Source organism: Protomyctophum bolini, assembly GCF_963924005.1.
Source record: "Protomyctophum bolini genome assembly, contig: SCAFFOLD_644, whole genome shotgun sequence".
In the NCBI taxonomy this organism is placed as follows: domain Eukaryota; kingdom Metazoa; phylum Chordata; class Actinopteri; order Myctophiformes; family Myctophidae; genus Protomyctophum; species Protomyctophum bolini.
Window position 1 is genome coordinate 20,001 of NW_027665799.1, and position 12,053 is coordinate 32,053.

Here is a 12,053-nt window from a genome sequence, read left to right on the forward strand (position 1 = left end):
GGTCAGAATGGGTTTATCAGACCAGTGTGTGTCCAGTGGAAACCTCGTATGAATCTGATCTCAGGTCAGAATGGGTTAATGGCTGCAATGTATACTATATTTGGGTGTGTAAAATGCTAGGCACGACATAATCGTGGATCTATTAGTGAACGACAGTAGGTTAATTATAGTTCCGGCATCATCTGCTACCATTTACAAGCACTCACGTGTTTCAACTGCCATGTTCATGCACCATAATGAAAATGATGCCTCTTCCAGATGTCACAGCTGATACACCAGATGTTGTTGATGAGGACAGTAGAGAAGTGATCATTTTGGAAGAGACATGCACTGTACATTTGACCACAGTCTGGAAGAGGCATTCCTTACCAAGGGGCTTAAGGATGTCTTAAGGATGCTATAGAGCGTCGCAGTCCCTCCCCCTTTCAGAACGACGAGTGGCCCAGGAAATGAATCCCAATGCATTTTTCTCCTTAAAGTATTTATTTAAAGACGGTTACGCCGCGGACAAAGCCAACTCGGATCGTGACAAATCATGACAATGAACACAATGTTTTGGGGGCCGATCAAATCATTTATAAGAAGAAAAACGTGCGCGTGTGCGTGCATGTGTGCGTGCGTGTGAAGATCTCCTACCGTAATGGAAGACTTGCCAGCAGTGTTTCCCTGCTTGAGCAGCGCTTTGCTCAGTTTCCTCTGAGAGACGATCTGAAATACACATCAAAAGACGCACGCACGCACGCACACACACACACACGCGCACAAAGACACACACAGAAACAGAAATCAGATAATACTCAAACTAAAAGACCATAATGATGTCCACAATATTACAAAATACACCTGAGCCACATTAACAGTCTATCCACACAGTCTATCCACAATAGCCATGAGACCCGTTCCTACGCGGGCAGCAGCTCTCTGACTTCCAGATCACGTTCTGCGTCTCTCTCAGTCCGCCAGGCGCCGGCCCCTCTGGGCCTGAGGTGAGCATTAGTTAACCCATTCTGACCCGAGATCAGATTCTAAAAAATGTACTGTATACTTTTAGCTCTGAAACTCTCTCTCTTTTTCCACTGACGAAAACTAAACGGGAATGAAATGAAAACTATAAGCTATTGATGACTAAAACTAAGGCTAAATATATACCGACAATTTCGTCAACAGGTTAAAAACTGGTTGAACTGCTGGCTGATATCGGCCTTCGAATGTGTCGAGGGAGACGTTTCTTTATCTTTTTCCTTTTGATCGACGTTTTTTATTTATACAATACAATAAAAAAATGAATAAAACATTTGAAGTCATTTGAAGAAGGACAATACCATAGTGACCGGCGCACCAAGGACGAGGGTTTTTGTGTGTGTGTGACGTGTGTGTGTGTGTGTGTGTGTGTGTGTGTGTGTGTGTGTGTGTGTGTGTGTGTGTGTGCGTGCGTGCGTGTGTGTGTGTGTCGTCGCTGCCCCCTGGTGATCGCTGATTGGGTATAGGCTATACAGCAACTGGCCTAATCAGCGTTATGATTGGCTATACATTTGGCAGACATTGGTACAGTATGTCTGTAAACCTCTTCCTTTCCAGTCGCTTTGTAGCAAACAGTAGTTTTTTTGGAAAACAGCAAAAAATGGATATATATATATAGCCTACGCCCTATACGGTCTTTTTCAAGGCAAAGATAAAGTCATTCAGAAGAAGAAGAAGCTGTGAGTCGGCCGTCAGCGCTCAGCAGCACCTATTCCAGGGATGTCAAACTCAAATACACGGTGGGCGTAGGCTATATATCCATTTTTTACTGTTTTCCAAAAAAACTACTGTTTGCTACAAAGCGACTGGAAGGAAGAGGTTTACAGACATACTGTACCAATGTCTGCCAAAAGCAACACCGCCGGGTGTATAATCTCCACACCGACTCGAGACTTATGAGAAAAAGACCCATAATATCGGCCAGAATATCCCAAAAGAAAACGCGCAGGGGACTCGGCTTCTTCTTCTTCTACGCAACGGTGGGAATCTGTTCTTCTATATATGGCAGTGAATGCTGCATGGACCCTGAAGCCAACCCTGCAGAAGTCTCTACACGGGTGTTATCCAGAGTTATCCAGAGTTATCATAGAGTTATCCAGAGTTATCATAGAGTTATCGAGAGTTATATATCCTGGCTTAACTTGGCTGTGCTTGTCCAGTGTGTGTGTGTGTGTGTGTGTGTGTGTGTGTGTGTGTGTGAGCTCACACAGTCCCAGAACACATACGCATGCTACACGCTCTCATGCTCACCTCACATGACAGCCAGGAGAGAGAGAGAGAGAGAGAGACAGCCGGGATCTAAAAACGATGGATTTTTTGACAGCTCATGCCACACCGACGCTGTTTCCCACTGGGATTTGTCCCGGCATCATATCAGTGCGGCGCACGCACACACGCACACACGCACGCACGCACGCACGCACACACGCACGCATGCAAGCGCACACACACACACACAAACATTCCAGGTGACTAAAAATGTGACTAAAACTGAATCAAAATGATTCAAAAGACTATGACAAAAAAACTAAAAAACTAAAATCAAACCGTATTGGCAAAAACAACATTGGTGGCCATGAAGTCCTTCAGTGTTTTTTACCGATCGAGGTAGACTCTGGGAAGGTTGACAAGAAGTGAGCGAAGGAAGGAGAGACACAGATGGAAGACGGGGGTCTTATCCATTCCCTGTAATTATCTTCTTTTCAAAATCTTCTTATTCACGTTTCACGTCAAACCCAGGGGCGCGCTACGAGCTTGTATAGGTCTGCTATTTTTGAGAAATCGAAGAACGACTGACACACAGAAACACAGCTTTTAATCAGAAAACGGTCAGGACGTATAGAAGACATTTTTTTTAGGATCTGATCTCAGGTCAGAATGGGCTAACTATCATTTAGCTGCATGCATGGGGACGGACCCCTGGAACTCCCTCCGGGACCCCCTGGGGGTCCCCGGACCCCACTTTGGGGACACCATGTTGTCTCTTTGCTGCTGTCAGTGACCATCGGGTGCGACGCTCCGTATACCGTTTATCCCATTCTGAACGGGAACCCATTTTGGTGTTTAGCATCATGTTATGCTTTAGCTATTGAAAAATAGCAGATCTACAAGCTCATAGCGCGCCACCGAGTGGCGCGCTACGAGCTTGTAGGTCTGCTATTTTTGAAAAATCAAAGAACGACTGACATTTATAGAATCTGATCTCAGGTCAGAATGGGTTCATCAGACCAGTGTGTGTCCAGTGGAAACCTCGTAATGAATCTGATCTCAGGTCAGAATGGGTTATTGACCTTGTGAAGTAACGAGCTGTGGAGTTTGAGGCTGTTTTGGCAGGTTCAGGTTCTCTCTCTCTCTCTCTCTGTTTACCCAGGAAATGCAAAACCATGGCGTGTCCAAATGTGAGTTTTGCATTTTTATTGTTTCTTGATGAAAACCAAAAGAACAAACAAACATTGCATTTGCCATGAGGGCGAATAATGACTTTTCTTCTTTTTCTTTGTTGTTTGTGTCCCCGACTGAATTAGTATATATGCTCTGTACAAATTGAGAAGTTGTCACGATAGACTGTGTCACTGAATTCATGTGAATATAGGCCCGTGGTTTATAGGTCCACATAGTCCAGGTGACTAAAATGTGACTAAAACTAGATGGAAAAGAGACCATACGACTAAAACATGAAAAAAATCTAAATTTGCTGCATAGAAACAACACTCCATGCCCCCCCCCCCCCCCCCCCCCCCACACTCACCTGTCCTAAGGTGCACTCCATGCCCCCCCCCCCCCCCCCCCCACTCACCTGTCCTAAGGTGCACTCCATGGCTCCCAGGAAGTCTGCGTCGCGGAGGCCGTTGTGGGCCGAGCTGATGTCGTGCAGCTCGAAGCGGAGCCTCTGCACCTCCTCGAAGTAGAAGTCCACCAGGAAGATCTTGGAGAAGACGGGGTTGATGCTGCTGCGGATCACCTCCGTTCGGTCCACCTGCGTGACGAGGGAGCACGGTGAGGCCGGGAAAACACCCACGTTATGACGAGGGAGCACAGTTCTCCCCGTGTCCCCTAAGGGTAGGTAGTGGTACCCTCACATGTTCTCCCCGTGTCCCCTAGGGTAGGTACCCTCACATGTTCTCCCCGTGTCCCCTAGGGTAGGTACCCTCACATGTTCTCCCCGTGTCCCCTAAGGGTAGGTATACCCTCACATGTTCTCCCCGTGTCCCCTAAGGGTAGGTACCCTCACATGTTCTCCCCGTGTCCCCTAAGGGTAGGTACCCTCACATGTTCTCCCAGTGTCCCCTAGGGTAGGTACCCTCACATGTTCTCCCCGTGTCCCCTAGGGTAGGTACGCTCACATGTTCTCCCCGTGTCCCCTAGGGTATAGGTACCCTCACATGTTCTCCCCGTGTCCCCTAGGGTAGGTACCCTCACATGTTCTCCCCGTGTCCCCTAGGGTAGGTACCCTCACATGTTCTCCCCGTGTCCCCTATAGGGTAGGTACCCTCACATGTTCTCCCCGTGTCCCCTAGGGTAGGTACCCTCACATGTTCTCCCCGTGTCCCCTAGGGGTAGGTACCCTCACATGTTCTCCCCATGTCCCCTAAGGGTAGGTACCCTCGCATGTTCTCCCCGTGTCCCCTAGGGTAGGTACCCTCACATGTTCTCCCCGTGTCCCCTAAGGGTAGGTACCCTCGCATGTTCTCCCCCCGTGTCCCCTAGGGTAGGTACCCTCACATGTTCTCCCCGTGTCCCCTAAGGGTAGGTACCCTCGCATGTTCTCCCCGTGTCCCCTAAGGGTAGGTACCCTCGCATGTTCTCCCCGTGTCCCCTAAGGTAGGTACCCTCACATGTTCTCCCCGTGTCCCCTAAGGGTAGGTACCCTCGCATGTTCTCCCCGTGTCCCCTAAGGGTAGGTACCCTTGCATGTTCTCCCCGTGTCCCCTAAGGGTAGGTACCCTCACATGTTCTCCCCGTGTCCCCTAAGGGTAGGTACCCTCACATGTTCTCCCCGTGTCCCCTAGGGTAGGTACCCTCACAAAAAACATGCAGTAATCCTGGTCTCTATAAACTACCTCCCCCTGGCCAGCCAGGGCACCTGATGGAGGGGAAAGGAACTGGTCGGAGTAACGTGTTCCTTTCACGCGCTACGTCCGGCTGGGGAAACTCAGATGAAAAGAAGCAGCTTGGACTCCTCATGCATAGAAGGAGGAAGCATGAGGTCCCCCCCCCCCCCCCAGTTTGGCAGAGAAAGTGTAGTGCCAAGGATTACATTAGATAATTGACACATGGGATAAAGATTTTAAGTAAAAAAATAAATAAAAAAGAGAGAAAAAGCACTGCTATACGAGCTTGTAGATCTGCTATTTTCTTGAATCGTGAAAACGTGGCGCAAATCTTGGAATATATATTCTTTCAGTCAACGTTTTTTAACTCAAATCTTTGCTTCTGGGTGGGGGGGGGGTCCCTGCATGGAACAACATGTTTTCAGATGGGGGTCGGCGGCCAATCACAGATATTTTTGGGGGTCCTTGACGTGAAAATGTTTGAGAACGAACGACTGACACGGAAAATTTTAGGTTTATCTGAAAAATGTCAGGATTGAGAGGAAGGGATTTGACCCGACGCTGTGGAATAACTTACCACTCTGCTTGAGAAACAGCTGTGTCTGTTGGCATCTTCAATTAACCCATTCTGACCTGAGATCAGATTCATACGAGGTTTCCACTGGACACACACTGCGTCTGATTAACCCCTTCTGACCTGAGATCAGATTCTAAAAATGTCACAGTCGTTCTTCGATTTTTCAAAAATAGCAGACCTACAAGCTCGTAGCGCGCCACTCGGTGGCGCGCTATGAGCTTGTAGATCTGCTATTTTTCAATAGCTAAAGCATGACATGATGCCAACACCCAAAATGGGTTCCCGTTCAGAATGGGTTAAGAAGCTACTGAAGACGCATTTGTACCGCAAACATTTTGGCTTTGCTCCAGTGATTTCTATGTACTGTTCTTATCTTATCTATTTCTAGGTATACTGTCTTTGCTGCTTCCGTTTCTTATTTCATTGTTGGTTTATTTTTTGATTGAGAATGTTCTTGTTTTATTCCTTTTATTGTATTGTACAGCACCTTGTAACAACTGTTTTGAAATGTGCTCTATGAATAAAATTACATTACCTTACCTTACCTGACATCGAAATTACTAAAATGTCTTTTCTGAAATACCTGTTTCTATGTCAGTGGTGCTTAACCTTTTTCATGTCAAGGACCCCCAGAATTATCTGTATTTGGCCGCGGGGACCCCCATCTGAAAGCATGTAGTTCCAGACAGTGACCCCCCCCCCCCCCCAAAAAAAGCAAAGACTTGAGTTAAAAAGTTCGCTCTGAAAGAATATATATATATTCAAAGATTTGCGTCACGTTTTCACAATCTTTTTAAAATTAACAGACCTACAAGCGAGTGCCGCGCTCTACGAGCTTGTATGTAGATCTGCTATTTTTCAACAGCTAAAGCATATAACATAATGCTTAAAACACCGAAAAGGGAGTTCCCACCCACCCAGAATGGATTAAACGAGCAGTTTGACTTCCCAATAAAGTGTTATGAGGTGTTTTATACAACTTGGCTCGTTTGGAGCGATTTTTACACCTCGGATGTAGCTTTTTCAGAGCGCTCCACGCACGCGCACACACACGAGCACACGCGCACACACACACGCGCACACACACGAGCACACGCACACACGCGAGCGCAGTCATTATTGCATGCAGGCTTTGCACCTCTCAACGTGATAATTGGTGATTCTTTTCCGAGACAGATATATAAAGTCGTGCTGCAGGCAAGCTGTTCCCTCCAACGTATAAATAGAGCGTGGAAGCTGATATAGCGTTGAATTTATTATATATTATATTATGTTATATTATACTTATATCGCTGTCAGGGTGCGATCAGAGGACCCAAAAGCAGTACGACCAAAAGGCAAGATTATTAACCCATTCCGAGATCAGATTCATATACGAGGTTTCCACTGGACACACACTGGGTCTGATTAACCCATTCTGACCTGAGATCAGATTCTAAAAATGTCAGTCGTTCTTCGATTTTTCAAAAATAGCAGACCTACAATTAGCAGCTCAATTAGCAGCTCATAGCGCGCCACTCGGTGGCGCGCTATGAGCTTGTAGATCTGCTATTTTTCAATAGCTATAAAGCATAACATGATGCTATAACACCAAAATGGGTTCCTGTTCAGAATGGGTTAAACTATAACTTCCCATAAAATGGGACAGGCAAAAACAAGGACACAGTAAACACGCGGACATGATCTGACATTAAAGGGACTGAACTGAACAAACTGGGGTATATAAATAGACAAAGACTAACTAGACATGCAGGTGAACTCAAAATACAATCAGACACAGGATAGGCTAACAGGACAAAGAGGACACACACAGGTGAAAACACTGACACATCACAAGGTATAGGTGAGGCAAGGTAGGGAACAGCAGCTATAGGCAGACAGGAAACACTATAGGGACCATACTACAAAATAAGATACGCAAAACCAACAGGGTAACAGAAAACCGAACAGAACAAGACATACCATGGCAAAATACTGAACATAAAACAACCACATAACCATTGAGGTCAAGCCACATATCACTGACCTCATCTCCATATATGGAGCTGACCTGTTCCGACGTGTCAGAACAGCCCCTCCCCGCCCCCACCCCGTCCTTCCTGTTCTGACATGCTGATTGATCTTCTGACCTCATCAAACCCTGTACACTCAAGACACGCTCCATATATGGCCAGTACAGAATTCATTCCATATGTTGATCTGACCTCATCAAACCCTGTACACTCAAGACACGCTCCATATATGGCCAGTACAGAATTCATTCCATATGTTGATCTGACCTCATCAAACCCTGTACACTCAAGACACGCTCCATATATGGCCAGTGCAGAATTAATTCCATATGTTGATCTGACCTCATCAAACCCTGTACACTCAAGACACGCTCCATATATGGCCAGTACAGAATTCATTCCATATGTTGATCTGACCTCATCAAACCCTGTACACTCAAGACACGCTCCATATATGGCCAGTGCAGAATTAATTCCATATGTTGATCTGACCTCATCAAACCCTGTACACTCAAGACACGCTCCATATATGGCCAGTGCAGAATTAATTCCATATGTTGATCTTGCCACAGCGCCAGCACTCGCCCAGCAGTCTGCCGTCTGCCGTCACCCTAGCCGCAATTTGCAACTCTAGATTTTTTTACAATTGGTTGAATCTAGAGTTGCAATAACCTCCATCGACTTCCTATGCATGTTTTTTGGTTTGTGATCTCCTGGTCTTAAATTACGTTAAACTCACCAACATTGCAGCTGTAGTCCAAGCTTGAATTATCCTCTTTCGATCTGGTGTCGCTTGTTTATCATAAAAGTCCCCCGTAAAGATGTTATGAGATACTTTATGTCCAAAATATTCCAAGAGTGACAATATCGAGCCGCCATTTTGATTTTTGCAACGTGCCGTAAAACAAGATGTGAGGGGGAGCGCTTGTTTAATAGAATCTTACCTGCGCAGGTAAGACACCCAAAGAAGAGGCCGACGCCGTAGGGAGGGAGGGACGCTATTAAACAAGCACTCCCCCTCACATCTTGTTTTACGGCATGTTGCAAAAATCAAAATGGCGGCTCGATATTGTCACTCTTGGAATATTTTGGACAGAAAGTAGCTCATAACATGTCTACGGGGGACTTTTATGATAAACAAGCGACACCAGATTGAAAGAGGATAATTCAAGCTTGGACTGCAGCTGCAAAGTTGGTGAGTTTAACGTAATTTAAGACCAGGAGATCACAAACCAAAAAACATGCATAGGAAGTCGATGGAGGGTATTGCAACTCTAGATTCAACCAATTGTAAAAAAAATCTAGAGTTGCAAATTGCGGCTACCGTCACCCAGGCGTGCACACCACCTCACCCTTTAGGGTGATTGATGTCGCTTCTCTCCCTCAGGGTGTCTTACTGCAGTCTACTTTATAGATTATTATTATTATTATTATTATTACAAAACATACATTACCTCTCAGAGTTATAGACCCCACAAACAACAACTGGGTCTTTTGTATGTACACACACACACACACGCGCACGCGCACACACACACACACACACACACACACAGGAAGACTTATTATTATTGGAAGGCGAATAAGAATGATTTATCTCTCTCTCTCTCTCTCTCTCTCTCTCTCTCTCTCTCTCTCTCTCTCTCTCTCTCTCTCTCTCTCTCTCTCTCTCTCTCTCTCTCTCTCTCTCTCTCTCTCTCTCTCTCTCTCTCTCTCTCTCTCTCTCTCTCTCTCTCTCTCACATTCCAAATATTGGAAATATTACAGTGTTTCAAAACAATAAAGGCTTTCTCAAAACCTCACACTGCACAAAATGCTAAACCCATAATTATGACTGCTCCTTTGCAAGATGACTCTTTGCCATCAAATCTCTTGACTGTTCAAAACATGGAAGTGGTGTTTTCATTTGGTATCCACAGCAGCACAGCCATATTATTTTCAAATGCCTCACAGCTCACACACACATGCCCAACAGCCTGGAATAAATTACCACTGCGGATCAGACACCCATTTGGTGTTAGCATCATGTCATGCTTTAGCTATTGAAAAATAGCAGATCTACAAGCTCATAGCGCGCCACCGAGTGGCGCGCTACGAGCTTGTAGGTCTGCTATTTTTGAAAAATCGAAGAACGACTGACATTTTTTAGAATCTGATCTCAGGTCAGAATGGGTTCATCAGACCAGTGTGTGTCCTAGTGGAAACCTTGTATGAATCTGATCTCAGGTCAGGTCAGAATGGGTTAAGTAAGACACAGCTTAAGACTCACCTTTTTATACTCTTGTTTTTAGTCAAGCATCCAGAATCCAGAACCACCAAACAGCTCTAAATGGGCTTCAGGACTTTAAGTAGGTTTGCCAGGCAACACACCTGCAACCACTGACTGATTGGGTCTGAATTGGGCCGAACCATTTCCTGATTGGGTCTAAATGGGGCCGAACCATTTCCTGATTGGGTCTAAATGGGGCCGAACCATTTCCTTTCCATTATCTGTGGACAATTAAGGTTTCTGTGTTCAAAGAGAGACTCCGAAAACAAAGTGAGAAGTGAGAAGAAAAGTTAAACATCTACAAGTCTAAATTAAACGTACTGTTACTGTCTTTTGTGTGCGTGTGTGTGTGTGTGTGTGTGTGTGTGTGTGTGTGTGTGTGTGTGTGTGTGTGTGTGTGTGTGTGTGTGTGTGTGTGTGTGTGTGTGTGTGTGTGTGTGTGTTATATATATATATATATATGTGTATACACACACACTGTATATGGATGTGACTATGTGTTGCATGTTTTTTTGGGGTTTTTTAATATATATATTTTACCCCACGATTTTGTAACCCATTTTTCACACCCTCCACCAACCTGGGGAGAGCAACGGACTTGAACTCATGCTTCCTTCATGCCTGAGTGTCCAAGTCGTGGCTCCTTTACAACCTGACAGGGGGAGTTTCCCTGGTTGGACGTAGCGTAGCGCGTGGAAGGAACACGTTATTCCAACCAGTTCCTTTTCCCCCTCCATCAGGCGCCCCGGCTGGCCAGGGGGAGGCAGTTTAGTGACCAGGATTACTGCATGTTTTTTGTGAGGGTATACCTATACCCTAGGGCAGGGGTCTGCAACCTTTTTCACATGAAGTGCCATGTTTTCATTTGTGTGATAGTCAGTGTGCCATATATAATTATGACTGTCCATATAGGATACATATAACGGGCTTAGAAATATTTTCAGGATGTAATGATCATTAAGCCAGTGTGCCAGTGATCACCCTCTCCCCTGTGCCAATGTTGCCTACCCCTGCCCTAGGGGGACACGGGGAGAACATGCAAACTCCACACAGAGTCCCATACTTGTTTACTTTGCCAGTCCTTTTGCCAATCAATCAACCATCCAATATCACGCCTGAGGGCTTTCCGGCGGCGGCGGCGGCGGGGGTCTCTGGTGGCGTCTGACATGGGATTTGTTCAAATTGGAAAATGACGAGGGGGTGACTGGCCGGTTCAGGCAGTTAACCCATTCTGAACGGGAACCCATTTTGGTGTTAGCATCATGTTATGCTTTAGCTATTGAAAAATAGCAGATCTACAAGCTCATAGCGCGCCACCGAGTGGCGCGCTACGAGCTTGTAGGTCTGCTATTTTTGAAAAATCGAAAGAACGACTGACATTTTTTTAGAATCTGATCTCAGGTCAGAATGGGTTCATCAGACCAGTGTGTGTCCAGTGGAAACCTTCGTATGAATCTGATCTCAGGTCAGAATGGGTTAAAGCCTGATGTACATTTAGATATGCGCAGGTGGCCCGGCTCCACGCGTATGAAAATTAATTAATTCATACATTGGAGAAAAAAAAAAAAAAAGGGCCTGCCTGTCTGTCTACGAGGCGAGCTCCCGACACGGTCGCACCGTGTGAGCTTGTAGATCTAGAGCTTGTTGATCAGAGCTTGTAGATCAGGTATATTGGAGAGAGAGAGAGAGAGAGAGAGACATTAGGAAACATGGAGAGAGAGAGAGAGAGAGAGAGAGAGAGAGAGAGGACTGATTTGCACAAACGATTGCGGCCGGGCCGGGAATCGAACCGGGGACAGCCCCCCCCACGTTGCCTCAGCGATCCTCTTCAACTGTGTGTGCGTGTGTGTGTGTTTGTGTGTGCGTGCGTGTGCGTGCGTGTATGTTTGTGTGTGCATGCGTGCGTGCGTGTGCGTGCGTGCGTGCGTGTGTGCGTGTATGTTTGTGTGTGCGTGTGTGCGTGCGTGCGTGCGTGCCGTGCATTACCTCGAACCACTGGCCGTGCGACTGCATCTTGAGCACCACGCAGGGGTCGGGCTTGGAGAGCGCGTCGCGGTCAGAGATCCCTCGGGACGCCACCCTCAGCTCCACCTGATTGGTCAGACACATTTTGGTGTTAGCAT

General features: G+C 46.2%; 1 protein-coding gene across 1 annotated transcript in view; it reads right to left on the reverse strand.

The window, feature by feature from the left end:
- The window catches only part of LOC308312157 (copine-4-like), a gene marked incomplete at both ends in the record, with an annotated part of 27,517 nt that extends 15,478 nt beyond the window's left edge, over positions 1 to 12,039 (reverse strand). Inside the window, 3 exons of the mRNA XM_080794553.1 lie at positions 637 to 708; positions 3,818 to 3,997; positions 11,917 to 12,039. Coding sequence (XP_080650679.1) covers positions 637 to 708; positions 3,818 to 3,997; positions 11,917 to 12,039 — 375 coding nt within the window. The remainder of the gene's footprint in view (positions 1 to 636; positions 709 to 3,817; positions 3,998 to 11,916) is intronic.
- Positions 12,040 to 12,053: the final 14 nt, after the last annotated feature.